The sequence below is a fragment of the Rhinolophus sinicus genome, chromosome 7 (genome assembly GCF_057876585.1).
Source record: "Rhinolophus sinicus isolate RSI-liver-muscle chromosome 7, RSI-T2T, whole genome shotgun sequence".
NCBI classification, from domain to species: Eukaryota; Metazoa; Chordata; class Mammalia; order Chiroptera; family Rhinolophidae; genus Rhinolophus; species Rhinolophus sinicus.
The window spans coordinates 47,109,382-47,129,020 of NC_142507.1; the positions used below are offsets into that span (position 1 = coordinate 47,109,382).

Here is a 19,639-nt window from a genome sequence, read left to right on the forward strand (position 1 = left end):
CAACTTCTGGCTCTTCCCCAAAGTCAAAATGACCACGAAAGGTAAACGTTTTGAATTGATTCAGGACGTCCAGGCAGCCACGACAGCGCAACTAAAGACACTCACGAAAGAGGACTTCCAGAACTGCTTCAGAAAGTGGCAAGATGATGGGATAAGTGTGTTTGATGTGAGGGGGAGTGTTTTGAGGGGGATTAGTGGCAATGCGTCTTCTACTGTAATAACTTGTTTTTTAAATTTAAACATTCACAGTATTGTTTGATCGCACCTCGTATTGGGCACAGCCCGGTACTGAGCTCTCTCTACGTGTATTATCTCTGTGGTATTATCATTATTCCTCATTTCACACATCAGGAAACGGAAGTTTTCAGAGGTTGAATAACTTGTGCAAGGCCACACATCTCGTTGGGGCAGAGCTGAGATCTGACTGTTCATCCCCACCGTCTGTGTGCAGTGCTCTGTCCTGCCTGGGAGACTTGAGAAGGAGGGCTAGTGGTTGCAGGAAGGACATCCAGCCGATGGGACAGGAGGTTGAGGGAACTTATGGCTGGCCCCTGAGGGGCTCCTTTGGTTGAGTTGACGGTTCACAGTTGGGGGTGGGAGTGCCAGTTCCCAGAGGTGTTAATGCCCAGGTTATGACCTCTGAGGTTTGCACGGTGATTGATTTCCTTTGTAATTTCTCGTTTGACTCACAGCAGGGTGCTTTCACAGTCACCCTGGAAGACCACCCAGGAAATTCATTTGGAGTCAAAGGATGTAGCAGCCTGCTTTCCTCTGGAGGCTTGAAAACACACGCGTGCCCGCGCACACACACACACACATACCTCTTGGTGTCGTTTGTCCTAGCTTTTGTTTGTTAGTGTGGGTGTCTTTGAGTACAGCTAGAAGCTTTGGGAATGACTTTTAGTTTGGGTTTGTGGGAATGAGAAGTGAAAGATTCTCTGTGCTGGTTTAGAATTTCCTTCCTTTTTGTCCAAAGGCATAGGGTGACAATGTGTCCCAGATTCATTCCTTTTTTTTTTTTTTTTTTTTTTTTTTTGATAGACCAAGGTTTAAATATTTGGCAGTGTTGTCCCAATTTAAAAAAAGTACTAGGAAATATGTTTGGGCAAATTATCATCAAACCCGGGCACTAATTGTACAATAAAGATGTGCCTTACCTACAGAAATGCTAAAATTCACAATTTTAGGCTTTGAAAAAATAATGATCACTGTTGATAGAGGAGGAGAGACTGTCTTTGTTTTGGGTCCTGGAATGGTGGAAAGAAAATACTAAGTAGGGAGTAAAAATCATCGTACTCCTTGCAGGGGGGTGCAATGGGTGGGTATTGGCACCGTGTGTGTGTGTGTGTGTGTGTGTGTGTGTGTGTGTGTGTGTAATTTTCCTGAATTCAAAATGAAACTTACAGTATATTTTGATGAGAATTCATTAACATGGCATAAATATGCCAGCTGATTATCTTTTGTTTTTGTTTTTTTCCCTCCAGGGAAAGAAATAGAGAGAGACACAAATCATCCCGGAATAAAGATGGCAGAGGGTCAGAAAAATCTGTCACCATTCAAGCTCCCACTGGAGAGGCCCTGTTGGCCAATGATTCTGCTCAGACAGAGGAAGTTCAGGTAAGGACCAAAGGCAGGCTGTAAGTACACTGCCACTTGATCGAGACCCCTTTCGGTAAATGTTTTCCTAAGTCTTGTTGCAGTAGGTTCTCCTGGGTTTTTATCTTTATTTTTCCAGCATGTTAATTAGTTTATCTATGTCCCGTGGTTTCTTGTTGGTCTAAGGACAGCCTGTCCTGCCATTGGCTCGTTTGGGGATTCTTCTGACGTGTGAGTGGTAGGCCTGCTTTGAATGGTGTTAAAAACAAGCCAGCAAGACTGATGACCGGGCAGAGGACAGAAAAGTTACAGGCTGCCGTCTCTGGAGACGCGTTTTCAAAGTGGAACCGGATGAGAAAGGGAAGAACACTCCCTCCTGAAACCCTGAGTCGTGTGGGGAAGAAAGAAGAGCAGGGTGGTCAGGACAGCCCAGACCGGGTGAATCAGGGGCTGCCTGGTAGATGCCTGATAGGAAAACACAGATGAGGGAAATAGACCCCGGGTCACAAAGACGGGGCACAAATGTGTCAGGCAGGCTTGGGGATGAATAGCGGTGTGTGAGACACCTCTGTGTCAGGGCCGTGGCGTGGAGTGATGGGTCTGTGCACAAAGAGTGCATTTCCCCTGTCAAGGAGACAGCAACTCCTCAGCTCCAGACACTTCTTATTGCTTAGGAATTCGGTGTTCTTGGGTCTTGCAATGTTTTGAGAAAAGCTGGGAACTAGGATTTTATGTGAAATCACCCAAATTTTTGAATACAGTGGACCTTGAACACCACGGATTTGAACTGTGCGGGTCCACTTATATGTGGATTTTTTTTTTTTTTTTTTTTCAGTAAATAAGCACAGTACTATACGTGTATTTTCCTTAGGGTTTTTTTTTTTTTTAAATAACATTTTCTCTAGCTTACTTTATGATAAGAAAACAGTATGTACTACGTGTAACATACAAAATGTGTGTTAATTGACTGTTGTTTGCTTCTGGTCAATAGTAGGCTATTAGTAGGTAAATTTTGGAGTAGTCAAAGGTTATACGCAGATGTTTGACGGTGCCAGCGGTGAGCACACCTAACCCCCACGTTGTTCAAGGGTCAACTGTATTGGCAATTTATTAATTTTAAAAAACACACAAATAGTATGTGGGTTCATCTCTCTGGGTCCATCTGATTTAAATAAATATCTGAGCTATACTCAGAAACATGTTCGCATACTCTCCACAGCTCTTGAAATATGTCCATGACCAGCCTTGGCCCCTAATAAACCGATGTATACACACACAGCTGTAAAGATATAGGACTGTGGATAAGCATATATCTGTGTGTACACACACAGATTTGCATTTATAAGCAGATAGATGGACTGTATTTGGAATTCCTCAGAACAAAGTGAAAAAAGTGAGTAGCTAAATCAGAGTGCTGCTGTGACCAACAAAATGACTACAAGATACTAGCGGTAATTAGTTCAGCATTGATTATCAACTGAATATTGAGCCCAATACAAAACATGGAATCCAGTATTTGCCTTCACTAAGAGTGTTACAGAGCAAGTTATTTTAGGGAGCAAGTCGTCCGTCTTTGAATTTGTGGCTATTTTTTCCCCTGATGATGATTTTTTTCCCTTTTAGAAAAATTGAAGTAAATTCCTACCCAGAGAAATAAACAGATCTAATGTGTAGAGTTTGATAAGTTTGAACAGCCAAATAAACCCATATAATCAACACATACATACTGCGTTTCTATTACTCTATAAAATTCTCTCATATTCTTCGCAGTCAGTTGCTGTCCCCACCCCCACCTCTGCAAGGCAAGCCCTGTTTTGAGTTCTATCACTATAGATTAGTTTTGCCTCTTTTAGAATTTAACATAATTGAAATCATATTCTTTTGTTTTGGACTTTTTTTCACTCAGCACAATGATCTTGAGATGTATCCATGTTTTGGTGTGTTTCCACAATTCATTCCTTTCCATTTTTACTGAGTAGTATTCTACTCTATGAATATACCACAATTTGTTATCCGTTCTCCTGATGGACAGAAATTTGGGTTGCACTGTTTTTGGCTGTTATGCATAAAGCTGTTAAGAACATTCTTGTACAAGTCTTTTTGTGGCCATGTGTTTTCATTTATGTTGGATAAAAACCTGGGCGTGAAATTGCTGGGCCATAGAGTTAAGTATATAGTTAAATTGGTATGAAACTGCCAGACCAGTTTTCAAGCATGATTGTACCATTTTGTACTTCCACCCGCAATGGTTGCGAGTCTCGGTTACTTCTAACTATTGTCTTAAATAGTCATTTCTCTCGTGGTATGTGATGCTGGTAACTTTCCAAGTTGAAGAACTATTTCTTCATAGGTCAAGACTGTCGCCGCCACCGCTGCTCCTTGCCACTTCGCATATACATTTCATAATCATAATTTTTCTCATCACTAGATTTGAGGTTATTGTTCAGTTATGAGATCTGCATCTTGCTAATTCAGCTGTTCAACTAGAGTTTTTTAAGTTGGGGTCTTACACATTAATTTCATCCAACTTGCCTCTCCATCTGACTGTTTTGTTTTGTTGTTGTTTTTCAAGTTGTATCATATACACAAATCTCTGAGGCAAAACCTTTGGACCCCGTGTGACTTTCCGTGGCCTCCTTGCTCTGTTGTTGCTTTGGAATGCAGTCTGAGTTGCCAGTGAAATAGCAAAATGGTTTAAAATCCTGACAACTGGATCTTGTTAAATGAAGAGACTAATTGCTCCAACTAGAAAGTATCTCAAAGTTTAAAAAGAGAGAGAACGCAAGAAAGTGAAAGCAAGAAAGTGAAAGACATTATACTACTCCTAGCATTTCCATGCCCTTGATGGTTAGTTTGTCATGAGAACGTGTGTTTTGGGAGGAATGTTTGAGCTGTCCTGGCCATAGATGCTTACATGTGCTTAGCTTGTTCGCTAAGAAACATTGTCAAGGAGTGCTTGACACTGGTATTTATTAAATGGACCTTAAAAACATAGTGGAGGTTTAAAAACAATGAGTCCTAGCTGCAGGTAAGCTTTGATTTGCATGTAGCAATGTAAGTTCCCTTACTATGCCCTTGGCTCTTCAGAGCTACTGGAGAGCACTTCCAGAAGTTGGGCTTTGTAACCCAGCCTTGAATTGAGAAGAAAACGCAGAGGGTTTTCTTCCTTGGCCATAGGTGAGCTCTCATTTCTTATAGTCTAACAAACAATGGGATTGTTTATTGCAGGGCAAATAGCCCCAGCTCCTCCAAGCCTCTCGGATTTCCAACACAGTGGATGGGAATCAGTGTCATAGTAATAAATCACCCCCACACACAAACCGGAAGGTTAAATTATCTTTTCTCTGCTTGAAAAGGTAAATAGAGGATACGTTTTGAAAAATGTCAATGGACATTGTGAACGTTAAAAATTCCTACACTTCACCAGTTAAGCTTCCACTTTCCAGGAAGCCCAATGTGTGAGTTGCTTCGGTGGGGTGGGCCCTCCGAGTCCACTGTGTCTCCGCGTGCTCGCTTTGCGGCTTGTACAAAGGACCCGCTGTGCGTGACTCTGCATCCTCATTGTTTTCTCCCCGTCAGGATGACAACTGGGGAGAGACCACCACGGCCATCACGGGCACCTCGGAGCACAGTTTATCTCAGGAGGACATTGCCAGGATCAGCAAGGACATGGAGGACAGTGTGGGGCTGGACTGCAAGCGCTACCTGGGGCTCACCATCGCCGCGGTGCTCGGACTTCTAGTGTTCCTCACCCCCATCGCCTTCATCCTGCTACCCCCCATCCTGTGGTGGGAGGAGCTGGAGCCTTGTGGCACCATCTGTGAGGGACTCTTCATTTCCGTGGCATTCAAACTCCTCATCCTGCTCATCGGGACCTGGGCCCTCTTTTTCCGCAAGCAGAGGGCTGATGTGCCGCGGGTGTTTGTGTTTCGTGCCCTGTTGTTGGTCCTCATCTTTCTGTTTGTGGTTTCCTATTGGCTTTTTTACGGGGTCCGCATTTTGGACTCTCGGGACCGAAATTACCAGGGCATTGTGCAATACGCAGTCTCCCTCGTGGACGCCCTCCTCTTCATCCATTACCTGGCCATCGTCCTGCTGGAGCTCAGACAGCTGCAGCCCATGTTCACGCTGCAGGTGGTGCGCTCCACTGATGGCGAGTCCCGGTTCTACAGCTTGGGACACCTGAGGTAAGGGGGAACGTTGAGGAGGCGGGAGGGACGACTCAGGTCTTGCTAGAAGTCAGCTGGTCTTCAGCAAGTGAAGGGTGATGACGGGTGCCAAGTGCCAGGACAAGGGTCGGACTCTTCAGGTTTCGAGAAGAGCTGTGTGTGTGTGTGTGTGTGTGTGTGTGTGTGTGTGTGTGTGTGTGGTATGGGGTGTTCATGTACATGACTTTCCTGACTTCCGGTTGGGGCGGGGCAGATGCTAGCTCTCATCCAGGTTGAAGGTGAGTTGGACCTCCTCTCAAAGTTATTGGCAGCTCCCAATAGTGATGAAGAAATGATACATAGTGATGGCTGCTGACCTTGCCCCTGAAATCGGCCTATGAATGATGGGCCACGTGATCAGGAGTTCCAATTGCTCAAAATGGTACATCTGGTTTAATGGAATTATTAATAATGGAATTATTAATCGTTCCTTTTTACCCCCCACTCTCAGAGGTGCCTTGGGTTGGGCAGAAAATTACACGGTCACCCTAGTGACCCTCCGACGAGGAATCAAGTGCAGGTTAGAGATACCAAACTTGTAAGGGTTGAGGTTTGAAGATGTAAGCATGAGAAAAAGTCAGAAATACATTGAGATGTCATGCTTTAAATCTATGCATAAAATCTAATTCTTCTGTGGTTCACCAGAAGAGAGATCATCATCATTTACTTAGTTCATTTTATTTTTATTCGTCCCGAGGTGAGCACTGTGTACAGATTGTCAGGCTTAGTCTTTACAGAACCCTTGGATTCAGGTATTATCAATCCCTGTATTACAAATGAGGATATGGGGGTTTCGGGGATTTAAGTAATTGTATAAAATAATATGGCTGGCCTCGTTTCGGATTCACCCAGATGTCCTGCAGCAGGACCTGAGATAATGCCCTCGGTAAGGCATCTCCCACTTCGTGTTTACTGGCCTATTTTTCTGTCTGTTTTCTTCCACAAACAGTGAACTCCCTGGGAAAAGGGGCTGTGTCCAATTGCATTCTCAGTGCCTGGCCTGGAGCATGGCACACGGTTGGCACTCACATGGTCACCAGGTGAGCAAATCACCTGGGATGCCTGACTTCGCCCTCACGTGAGGCTCTCTGGCCTCTTCAGGCAATACCTGCCGATGTGTGTAACCTGCTTGGCACCTGGTAAGCTCTTAGCCGTCACTGATGTGATTTCTTGGCTGGTAAAGCAGCCGAGATGATTGGCAAGGGCACCGTAGTGCGTATCAGAACAATGGGCTTTGTCATATTCCTGGCTGGGGCCCAGGAAGGTGGCCCAACCCGGTTTGCAGTCGGTCTCACTGCCAAACCAGCTCACTGTTGGCACGCACCCGCTTTCGCTCTTGGGCTCCGCTTGTACCACCGCGGGCTGGGTGGTTTAGCATTCAGGGCGGCTGCCGCTCTGGCCTATCCTTGGAGGGAAGCAGTGTCTGATTCTCCTGCTCTGTGCAGCCCCTCTGCAGAAGCCTATGGGGCTGAGAAGGCAAGTAAGGCAAAGCTGTGTAGTCGTCTCAGACAGCTTGCCTTCCCTGTGTTTTACCTTGGAGAATGACGGGCAGACTTGTCTGCTCTGTGTAGAGCCCAGGAGGGGCCCCAAGACACAGGGTTGGTGGCTTCAGAGCTCGGTTCCGGAACTCCTGGGGCTCACGGTCTCTCGGAGGGAGACCAGCGCTCCGCTGTGCAGCGGACTGTTGCTGACACATGCGTGAGCGTGGGTCATGGGAACACAGGAGAATGAGGGAAGGCCAGGCAGTAGCAGCCACAAAGCCCAGTGGGAAGCAGTCTGTCTCAGGACTGGACAGGTTTTGCTGAAGGGTGAGAGGGTGGAGAAAAATCAGGCTCCCGGCTCTGGTCCCAGTAGAGATGAGTGATATTTGGGACTCTGGAGAGGTAAGTAGCCAGGACACTGGCCATGAGTGAGGTCCGCAGTGGTTTTGTGTTTTGGCCTCATCCCAAGTAGGTGAGTCCCACCTTCGGAGGTAAGAAAGGGAAGGAAGGGCATCTTCTTACCTTAGGCAGTGGGGTGATGGGGCTGACATCCTCTCCAAGGCTCCCCCATGACTCCTTCCTCTAAGACTGGATCGGGGTGGGCGCAAGGAGGGGACAGACAGAACAGCCACAGGTACCTGCTACCTTACCCATAGCCCTGCCAGCCAGGGGTAGACCTGAGCAGGAGAGGCAGTGCTGTGTGGCCCGCAGGCTGGCCGCCAGCCTCTCATGGTGGTCCTCACTATGACTGACAACTGCCCGGTCTTTACTTGCTGACCCTGAAGCCACTAACCCAGGGAGACCCAAGGGTGCCACCTTTCCAGCAGCCCTGGAGGAGAGCATATCTAGGTGGTCCTAGTATCTTCCTTTCGGCTCCTCTCCAGGGCACTCTGCTTCCCAATCTCCCTCCCTTCAGTAAGGCCCCCTTTGTCACGCGGAAACCCTGGTTATGGGGTGAAAAAATGGCTGGGGAGGGAGAGACACCTTTATTCACAAATAGAGCCTTCAGGCAGGGCCAGCCGCCCTGTGACAGCCAGTGTGCAGGAGCTGGGGCTGGCCTGGCATCTCTCCCTGCTGGCAATGTGTGTGCTCCGTCACCTGCCAAGCCTTGCGCTAAATCTGGTCCAAAACCAGCGGTGGCGGGAAGAGTCACTAGGCCAGAAATATAGCTTTTGAGCCCTTTTGTGAAGTGTAGAAACAGACAAAAGAGTGAGTCGTGGGGTCAGAATAGCAGGTCTTCTCAGACTCGACGGGAAGACATGGCATCACAGGCTGCCCACTCTCCCTTTATGGAAAGCATTCTCTGTGGCAGCAACTTTTTGGGCTGAGCTGCAGCGTGATCGTGGGTTCTTTTTTTGTTTGTTTTTCAAAGATGATTTTAGTGCATCGACTGAGCTATTTTTGAGAGTTGTCAAAAGAATCCCTGTTCTTTAGTTTCTTACAGAAAATCTGCTTCTTGTTAACACTCATAAAAGGTCCTTGCCGTGCACCCTCGTTGTCAGGAATGGAGGCATGGCTTAATTTGAAAACGTTCAGAAATGGAAAAGGTTACGTATTGTTGTACAAAGTGAGATCCATAAGTAGATTAAGAGACTTCCTAACCTTTGCTCAGTGCCTTGGGGATGACAAAGGGCTTTTCAGATGTTGGATCTCATTAATTTCTCCTGCCCTGTCAGGCGTGGGGGCAGGTGGACCTGTGCAGAGCTGCAGGGAACCACCCCCTTCCTGTGGGTCACACCCCTTGCCCCCTGTGCTCTCTGTGGTATCCTGGGGTCTCAGCGTGTTTGGTTTGTAATTCTCCACACATATCTCACGGGTCACTTTTCTTGGCCCTGTTCTCACCATGAGTTGCTCTCTTTTCCAGGATTTCACCAAAGACTAGTAAGTTTTTCTGACTGTATTTGGGGAGAAATCCAGACGAAAAAAGAGACTAAAAATGACATTTAATTATCCTAATTATAATTTCCCAGTTCCGAAATCTTTACAGGTAACTGCAGTGAATATCGGTACATAAGAGCTAGTGTAATTCACTGCTGACTGGATCCGAGATGTACAACAAATGAAAACCTTACCAGTTACATGGTCCCTGCCACGTGCCAGTCGCCTTCTAAGCTCTTAACATACAATCATTTAATCCTAACAGCCCTGGGAGGTCGGCGCTCTTATCCTCATTCTCAGATGAGGAAACTGAGGCACAAGCGAATTCAGTAGCGTGTCCCACAGTTTGTGATTGTGGGAGCCAGGATTTGAGCCCAGGCTGTCTGGTTCCAGAATGATCTTAACTGTGTCACCATAGTGCCTCTGAATACATGGGTTTGTGTTCCCGTCACTGCTTTAAGAATGCAAAGGAACTCATAAGCATTTTTGAGTGCTTCCCGTGTGTCAGACTGGGTACTGTTTTCTATACGTTATCCTACTTCGTTGAACTCATAGCTTCAGGGCTGGAAAGGAGGGAATGAGAGAATGGGCAGAGATGCTGGCTTGAGCTCTGCAGCCATTCCTTTGCCCATTGGTTCTTTTATTCAGTCAGTTAGCAAACAAAGCCTGGGCCTGTGTTATAACCATAGCACTAGGTTTGAGCCTTTGTCTGGTCAAACCTTTTTAACTTTCTATACGTCACTTGTCCCAAAGAAGACCACCTTTATCTCTTGCTGTATAAAACCACCCTCAGACTTAGTAGTGTAGAACAACATTTTATTATTTTCTGTGGGCAGGACTCAGCCAGAAGGTTCTTTTGCTGGTCCAGCCAGTGGTCCCTGTGTGATTGTCGTCGTCATTTGGAGAGTCACCTGGGGCTGGGCTTCTCTCTCTTCCCACATTTTCTGCAGTTCCTGCACTCCCCAGAGGGCCTCCTCTTTGGGGAGTAGTTTCTTACTAGGGTAGCTATGCTTCTCAGAGCTCCCAAGAACACAAAAGTAGACGCTCCCAGGCCCGTTAAGGCTTAGGCCTGGCCCTGGCCCAGTACCACGTGCCCTGAATTCTCTTGTTAAAACAAGTCAGAGCCCCAGCCCAGATTTAAGGCGAGAGGACTGCCCGAGGTGGGGGAACACTGCCGTCTACGATACAGCAGACTCCCGCAGCTACCTCAGGCCCTCATTCTCACAGTCGGCTCGTTCTTCCTTTGCGTATAGTTCTCACAGATTTAATTTTTGCTTTCTATCCCTCAAAAAATATAGAAGAAACCTCTTTCAAGTGGGGGAAAGCTCTATAAAGAGGCACATGAACATCAGTGAAAAGTAATAGCTGGTAGTCGTCAGCAAGGAGAGAGACTGAAAGCACACAGGCAGACAGAACTCTCCTCCCAGCCCTCTGGGAAAGGTGTCTGTTCACAGTAACGCATTCGGGAGGATAGTCATTTTGCCGAAGCTCCATTGCATCTAATGCAGCTAGCGGGTTTTAACGGGGTTTCGAAGCATACTTCATTCATTGAGACGAAGAGTATCTTATAAACTGGTGTTGGCCATGGACCTTTTTGTCAAAGGTCTGGTTACTCTTCACATGTGCTTTAGGAGAGACGATTCTTGGCTTGCTTTTCAAACAGTGGACATTTATGATTGCGTGTGATTGTAGCATTGTCGTGTTGAAAAGGAACCCTTGTGGGCTGAATGTGTTCCCGCCAAAAATCATAGGTGGAAATGAGGAACACGTTACTGGACAGTGACAAAAAGGGGATCCTTGTTACGAAGTGGCAAAGAACTTGGCTGCACTGTGTTCCTGTCCTAGTGTTTCGTGGCAGGTAGAACTTATGAGTGATGACATTTGGCTGTTTGGCTGAGGAGCTAGTCCAAGCAAAATATTGAAGATGCAACTTGGGTCCTTATTATTGCATCTAGTAAAATGCTAGAGGAGAGAGAGGACTTGAAGAAAGAATTGCTAGGCAAAAAGGAATTCAAACCATTTGGAAGATTCTCAACTTATCTGGACTGCAAAAAAATGATGAAGCATGAACTGAAGGGAGCACCAAGGGCGTGGCTAGGGAATAATTTGATAATGAGATTAGTGTGGATATGAACAAGGGATTAAATCAGCCATTTCTGTAGAAGCCAAGAATAAAGAGGAATTATGCCTATAGAAACACCGTCAGCTGGGACTAAAGGAAACGGAGAAAGTGGGTCCGGCATGAAGGAACATTTATTATCCTTCAAGAAGAGGGAAGAATGACACTGTCACCCTAGTGGGCCCCTAGGACGCAGCGTTGAACCAAAGAGGGTTATTCTCAAGTGTGAAGATCTGATGATGGGATGGACACTGCAAGGTCTCTGGTTTGGCAGCCTTCACCCCTTTCTCTTTTCCCATTCCTCCCTTTTCAAGTGGTGGGGTTTTTCCTGTGCCGGATCCACCTTGGTATTTTGGAGGCGCATAACTTGCTTGGTTTCACACATTCACAGCTGGAGAGGAATTTCGCCTCAGTATGAATTGGGCCTTGAGTCTCATTTATACATGATATAGAGGATATTTATTTAAATGAGGCTTTTGATTTTCAATTTAGAGTTGATACTGGAATGAGTTAAGATCTTTGGGGCCATTGGGATGGAATCAATATATTTTGCATGTGAGAAGGACATGAATTGGGGGTGGGAGAGAAGGGGGGAAATGCATGGTTGAAGCTCTAAACCCCAGTGTGGCTATATTTGGAGATGGGGCTTCTAAAGAAGTCATTGAGGTTACATGCAGTCATAGATCTGATAAAATGAGCATTTTTATAAGAAGAGATAGCAGAGAGGTTGCACGCTTTCTCTCTTCCCCCTGTGCACATGGATTGAGGAAAAGCCATGTGAGGGTATAGTAGGAAAGCAGCCATTTGCAGGCCCATAAGAAAACCAGAGACTGAATTGGCCAAACCATGATCTTGGACTTCCAGTCTGCAGAACTGTAAGCAAATAAGTTTCTGTTGTTTAAGCCACTCAGTCTATGGTATTTTGTTATGGCAGCTCGAGCTAAGACAGGAACATATTACACACACTGGTGACTTTTGACCCCAAAGCCCCAGGACACCATGAGATCAATGAGTGCAGCTCAACCCTGATGAAACAGAGCCCATATTGTCCCCTCTCCAGTGCATGCCTGCATCCTCTCAACTTGAATGGCGGCCTTGCTTGTCTTGATTGCACTTTAGTTTTCTAGTTATAAGTGAGAGAGAGAGAGTCTCCTGGGGAGATTAACGTTACTCCATTAATTCCAGGATATATCCAGCTCCCCTTGAAATCTTACGTCTGTGGTTCTCGGTCCAATGATATCCAAGCCCGTGATCACACCACTGATAGATTTGGCTGTCATGCGGGGCTGTGGGCCCCTCTCCTCGTGGTCTAGCACCCATTGTCTCGGGGGACCTAACACCCTTGGCGGTGAGATTGGGCAGTGTTTTCAAATGGCCATGTTATTTACGATCATGGTTTCATAGACAATTTCATTTTTAGAAATGGATGTTTGTTTCACTGCTTTTCAGTGAAGATATTTGCCCGTCTCTACCCCCACTCCATAAAAAGCAAAGGATGAAAAGGAGTGAGAGCAAAAGAGTAGAGTGTGACGGTCTGCCCAGATCTGCTTTGCTGGCGGAGGTGTTTGAAGGCCGGCATAGAGCTGCCATTTGTGCTTTGGCCCCGTGGAGCCCGTTAAAAGTGGTTTAATGAGAGTGTAAGGTGCTAGACACTGCAGCCGTATGTTTGTACAGCTGTCTGCTGGCAGCAGCCACAGCTGGGACGGCTTCCCTCGCTCAGTGTCTGCCCCCAAGCCTCACCCTGAGGCCGAGAGGAGTCAGCCCCACACAGCATGGCCACTGAGGGGGAAGGAGCCCGTGGACAAATAGCTGGTATAGATGGTCTTCCCGCCGGGCCCCAGGTGGCCGGGCAGTGGGTCCCCTACCCCAACCAGTGTGCTGTTGATTTCCCTGAAGGACCCACGCTGCAGGCAGGGCCCAGTGTTCTGCACACTCACCCATGGGCCGGTGCATGTGGTTTGTTGTAGTGAGTGTGAGATGCTGATGGGTGTGGTCTGATGCAGTGTGTGTGAGACTGACACCTAAGAAGGCAGATGGGCAGGGGCCTGCTTTCCCTGTCCTGCAAAGCCGCTGCCCAGCTCTGTTCAATCTCTGCGAGCAGAGGTCCACCTGGCCAGGCCGGTCTCCCTCAGCCTCCAGACTTCTCATTGTGTGGAAAGTTTTCTTGTCTTTCTTCCCAGGGCCAGAGGTACCGGTGTTGAGAGATGTGAGGCCAGATAAGAGAAGGCCAGTCCAGCCACTTGGGTGGGTCAGGAGGTGCTTAGTCACTATCTAAATCTCCTTCTTAGGCAGGCGGTTGTCTTTGATGTTTATCTGGTGTGAGTCAGCACAGTAATTTAAAACCTTGAGAAGCTGAGCTCGCAGGCAGGGCAGGTGTGGGACAGTCTGTGCGCTGGCCTGGAAGCCGGGCTGTGAGCTCTCCAGGCAGACTGTGGCAACAGCCAGACTTGTCAGTGGAGGGGAAGCAGGGCTCGTAGGTCCCTCCATGGTGAGAGGTCTGCCAGCATCACTGCGGTGGGAGAGGTAGTCAGCCCGACGGCCGGCCGTGACTGGGTCATCTGCTCAGAAAGAGGCTGTCTTGTCCGTGTTGTCACCACACTCAGAACCTCCTGGTAGATCGTGGCCTCACGGCCAAGAGGCATGACATGTATGACAGCTTTTCCTTGTTCAGTTCCTGAGACCGGAAGAAACAGGTCATTGCATGTGCCTGTGACCCAGCTCTAGTCCTGGTTGAAAGAGTGGTCTCCTCTGCACACACTCTGGAGTAATTTTACTTGTGTTACTGGAGAGGCCATTTTCCGGGGTTATACTTTATCACCAGAAACTTAGAGTGGGGGCAGGGCAGAGCATGGAGAAGGGCCCCGGGTGCTCCCCCAGACGGCACTGCGGGCACCATTCCATCAGCATCAGACCCTGTTAATTCTACCTCCTTCCTGCTGTTGGGGTGTGTATTCCCGGCTTCTAGTCGTTTCTAGGCACAGTTGGCTGTCTTTCTGTGGGGACAGCCTGCAGGGCTTGTCTGCAGCCCGATATTCAAAGCCTAGGCCAGGCACACTTTCCCGCTTGCGAATATTGATTCAAAGAATGTGGTCCCTGAAGCTTCCGTGTAGCTGAGGAGCCGGCAGGCTGGGGCGTCACCAGCAGCAGAGAACCGCTGATCTGGGTCGCCTCTCAGGACGGGCCTCACGTCTCAAGAGCTCAAGCAGCAATGTGTGTCCCTCCTGCTCTGTCGTGACAAAGTCCCAGAAAATACAGCCTGTCTTCCGGATCTTTCCACAGTCTCCCCCAGACCAGCCAATTAAACACAAGCTGATCCCACTTTTTTCTCTTTCCTGTTCTCAAGTTCCAAGGTGATCATTGCCTGTTATCTGTGTGGGACTTGTGTAAGCCACCTCTCCATGTGCAGCTGTAGACAAACATTTTAATTAAAAGGCAGGAGGGTCAGGAGATACAGACACTCATGTGCTGGGTTCTCAGTGGAGGCGGCTGCAACGTCCAGGGGCTAATTATGTTCGCGTCTCTGGGACTGACGTGGGTATTGCTGCAAATGATCCTGACTCCGTCAGACAAGTCAGCTTGTCTCCAAGGCCAGGGTGCAGTGAAGCCCACACATCTTGCCTGCAGTCTTGTTGACTCCTCTGGGGAGAGGTCAGTCAGATAAAACCAAGGGCATCAGCTGGCTTTCCCAGGTTGGGAGTTTTCACAGAAAGCTGAATCAACTTTTATTTTGGGTTCTGCATTTTAGCGTTTTCTCAGAGACCCTGGGTTCAGGCCTAAATTGCAGCCACCCACTGAGAAGACACACATTGCAGAGTAGGAGGCAGGGTGGCCTTGGGACCCAGACAGCCTTTACTGTTGGCATCCTTTGGGTCTTCCCTGCCGGCTTACCCTCTCTCCTACCCACACACGCTCTCGTCCCATCCCCTCCCTCCTCACCCTCATTTGCCTTCTTTTCTCTCTCTCACCTGAGCCTTTCGTCTTAGCCTGGCCTTGACCTTCACCTGCCTTCATCATTCTTGCCCTAAATACAAATGTGTTGGTTTCCTAAGGCTGTTGCAGCAAAGGACCACAGACTGGGTGGCTCAAATTCTCCCAATTTTGGAGGCGAGAAGTCTGACCTGCAGGTGTTGACGGGGCTGTGCTCCCTCTGAAGGTTCAAGGGACAGACCCTGCCTTCTCTTCGTAGCTCCTGGCAGTTGGTGGCAACCCTTGGTGCTCCTTGTCTTATAGCTGCGTTACTCCAGCCTCGGCTCCATTGTCACATGGCCTTCTTCTCTGTGTGTCGTCCTTTCTTCTTATAGACACCAGTATGACCTTATCATACTGGTATTACATCTGCAAAGACCCTACAAGGTCACATTTGGAAGTTCAGGGTAGACGTGGATTTGGGGAGACACTATTCCACACACTTCCACAGATTTCTCAAGCTGCTCTGTGCCTCAGCCCTGAGACCCTCTTGCTCTCACTGCAGACATTTAGGGGGGATTATTTCGCACCCGCCTGTGCCTGCCCTCATTGCTTCCTCTGCCTGGAATGAGCTTTACAGCCCATTGTCGTCATGGTGTGACCATCAGTCATCTTGTAAGACTGAACTCAGAAACTCAGCTTTGCCTCCTCTGTGGGTCGTCACCTGCACCCCCGAACCCCTAGCCCCCACCCCCGGTCACATATTCCATCACAGCCCCTGAGTCACTTGATTGTTGTCACCACCAAAGGGAGCATGAGCCCCTTGAGGTCCGGTTCACATGTATATGCCAGCACTTGGCACTTGGTGGGTGCTCATAATTCATGTTTGCCTATGGATGGAGTTGGGGATGCCGGTTATTAGGGTTTCTCTGAAAGTCAGCATCCTTAGTTGGCTTGCAGGGTAGTGAGTACTCGCCCAGAAAGTAGGCCTTTGCACATTTTGCTCTGTGCCGAGAACACTGTCTCTTTAGTACTTTCCTGTCAGCTCTACCTATGGTAGGTAATCCGAATAATGGTGGCTGGCATTGACGTGGGGCGTTAGCATGTGAGAAATGCTTTCATGTTTTTCACGTATGAAGAAAGCTGATTTTGTTGGCAGCACTAACGGGAGCAAATTAATATTTGAAAATAAGTGGCTGACACTGGATGAGGCTTCCCTACCTGGCCCTGTCAGGGAGGCTTTTCTCCCTGCCCTGGAAGAATTTAAAGGCTGTATACTTTAAGGGTCTTGGGCTGGATGAGCGCTAAAGCTTTACTATTTCTGGTTTTAATAGTATATATTAGTTTAATGGTAGACGCGACAATCAGATCCAGGAGAAAGTGAATGAAAGGGAAATAGACATCTGGGGAGAGTGTGCACCAGGCTTTTCAAGGCCTCAGTGCTTTTATCTGCAAAATAAGAGTTAAAAGAGAGGAGTTTATGGCCACAATTGTTTCCTTCAAGTATTTGATAGGCTTTCACAATAGAGAGGGGCTTGGTTCTCGAAGGAAGCTGTGGGTGGATTAGTGGGTGGAACTTAAAGAAAGGTCATTTCAGCACCACGTGAGAGTGAATTTTCTTTACAGGCGGAGGCTGGATGCCTGTCTGGGATGTTAGGAAAAGAATTGGTATGTGGACTTCAAGTTTGAACTAGATGGGCTCTGATTTCTTCGATTCTTCCGTGTTTCTCCGAAAATAAGACCTAGCCAGACAATCAGCTCTAATGTGTCTTTTGGAGCAAAAATTAATATAAGATCTGATCTTATATTATATTATTTAAGACCCGGTCTATTATATTATTTTATATTATATTATATTATATATTATATTATATTATATTATATTATATTATATTATATTATAAATACTGGGTCTTATATTATAGTAAGATAAGACCGGCTCTTATATTAATTTTTGCTCCAAAAGACGCATTAGAGCTGATTGTCCGGCCAGGTCTTATTTTCGGGGAAACATGGTTGTGTCTCTGCTTGGGTGAACACAAAGACTCTCTTCATTTGGTGGAGAGTAGAATTTTGTGATTCAGTATAAGTGGAGGTTGGGTCATGCTTTTGTGCCCAGAGGCTGCATGAATATTCCACCCACCGCCCCCCCACCCACCCATGTCTTGCTGCAAAATGTTCCTATTCATTGGAAACACGATCGTACTTTATACTTATATAATTCTTTATGGTGTATAAATGCTTTCACTGGCATCATTGCCTTTACTCGTCTCAACAACCACACGGAACAGTTGGTCTTATCTCCGTCGTGGGCCAAGAAACAGGCCAAGAAAGGGGAAATGACTTAGACAGGTGTGGAAGTCATAGGAGCAGACCTGTAATCCAGACCTCCTGGCTCTTAGGTCACTGCTTTTTTCTACTCTGTGGATCATGGATGCCTCCCTCATCACTAGGCTTGATTTTCAGGATGCTGAGCGTTGGCAGGAAATACTGCATTAAAATAGAGAGTACCATAATTTTATAGTCTTAAGTTCCGATAGACAGCCATGTGAGGGGTCCGGTCCTGGCTCACTTCCTGTGATGTACCCTCGTGCTGGTCCTGGATGGGGAATGCGGTGCGAGCTCACATGGGGGACAGATTAGCTTTCCCAACCTACAAGGTCATGTAAGCTCCAGGCGCTGCCATTTATGAGCCATTTGCTCTGGGGCATTCACTTTTAAATGTATTATCTCATTCAGTCTTTAAAACAGGTCTAAACCAGGCAGGCAGTTCCTCCTTGGGAAGCAGAAAAGTGGAGGGTTGAGTTTTCAATATTCTTCCTGGCCTCAATGCCAACTGACTTTTAAAAGTCTGGGAAAGTCACAGAATTTGGAATTGCCCCATTGATTTTCAAGCTCAGGAGATCACTGCCACCGGTGACACCAGACCTCTGCCAGAACCTGGTATATTTGGATCTCGCAGCCTGTTCCTAGAATATCTGACTAGCTACCTACAGGCCAGGCTTGCCCCAGTCATTTCAATAATCTGGCAGCAGTACATTTTATACAGTTAAGTAATGTGGAGCTCATTTACGTTATAGCAGAGTTTTCTATGTTTTTTGGTTTTTTTCCCCCCCACCCAGCAGATGAAGAACCTGAGATTTGGAGAAATGAATTGTTCAAGGTCAAAGAATAAATGAAAGAGCCAAGAGACTTGTTTTCTGGGGTCAAAGCCAGGAGCATTTGCACGGTGCACACTTTCTCCCACAGCAGATAATGCACGGAGCCTGGGAGAGGCATTCATTTGCGTTTGTTTTTGTTTTTCAGAATTTACCTTTAAAAATGTTTCTTGCGGATTTTTTTCTGAAGTTCAATGTTAACTGTCTTCGGAGGTGGTGCTCTCCAAGTCTGTTTAAGAAACGGAGCACAAGGGTGAGCCCCTCTTCTCTGTTGCCATGGCAGTTGTATAACAGTTGTCAGCGGCACTAGCAGCGTGTTGTGGTTGATTAGACACAAAAGGTGCAGCATTTCACATGCCACCCTCTTTGTCCTGAAAAGAAAACAGGCCCGGGAGGCTACGTGGTCAACAGTGAGTTTCAGATTTAAAAGGGGCTGTTGAATTCCCTCCGACATTGGTGTCGCTGTGTTGCTGCCCTGCCTTTTCCACGAGTTCAAGTGTGGACCATCCTGGACCTAGCAGAGTTGAGGGGGTTACTTTCCCAGTGGTGACAGCAAGAACTTCTGATCTTGAATATTCCATTATCCATGTTGTCTTTCCATATGCATATCTGGGATTTGTGTTTGTGTGTGTTTTCCACAGATATCTGTGGTCTGTGGAAGGATATTTCCCTGAACAGTAGCATTGGAGGGTGTATAGAATGGGGTATTAACTGAATTCAGAGGTGTCCTTCTCGGGAGAGTTCTCCTTGCCAGGGGTTTCTGGTGGGGTCTTACCTCCAACGTGTGCATCAGATCTCATCTGCCTATGATACAGGGTATCTGCCTAAGACTTGTTTAGTCACTACCTTTTGTTTCTAAAGATGATGGTGACGAGAGAGAACAGATTTCTCACCACCGTGGTTTTTCTCTCCACCCCTATCCGCCTTCTCAGAGATGATCTGGTCGGGAGACTGGGCACTAGTCAAAGGGTTTGCTTTTGTTCATCTCTGAGGCCCTTTTTGCCTCTCGAATTCTGCGGTTTTATGAAATATATGCTGAGAATGGACCCTATGCCTGTGGGATTCTCAGGTTTCCTGAGTGAGCAAGTCGATCCAGTGGATATTACGGACCAGTGGGGAAGTCAAACGCGGTGTCCCTTGTATGGGGACTTTCACCGGCTTGTTGAGGAGGAGACTAGCGTGCTTGAGGACGTCACCAGTCACATGTGTGGCTGTCGATGCTGTGAGTTTAGGGACAGATCACTGGCAACCAAACAGTTGGAAAAGACGTCCTAAAAGAAACTGGTCCTGCTT

General features: G+C 47.2%; 1 protein-coding gene across 1 annotated transcript in view; it reads left to right on the forward strand.

The window, feature by feature from the left end:
- The window catches only part of VANGL1 (VANGL planar cell polarity protein 1), a 49,506-nt gene that overhangs the window by 16,318 nt on the left and 13,549 nt on the right, over positions 1–19,639 (forward strand). Inside the window, exons 3-4 of the mRNA XM_074318608.2 lie at positions 1,485–1,617; positions 5,176–5,783. Of these exons, the coding sequence (XP_074174709.2) occupies positions 1,485–1,617; positions 5,176–5,783 (741 nt within the window). The remainder of the gene's footprint in view (positions 1–1,484; positions 1,618–5,175; positions 5,784–19,639) is intronic.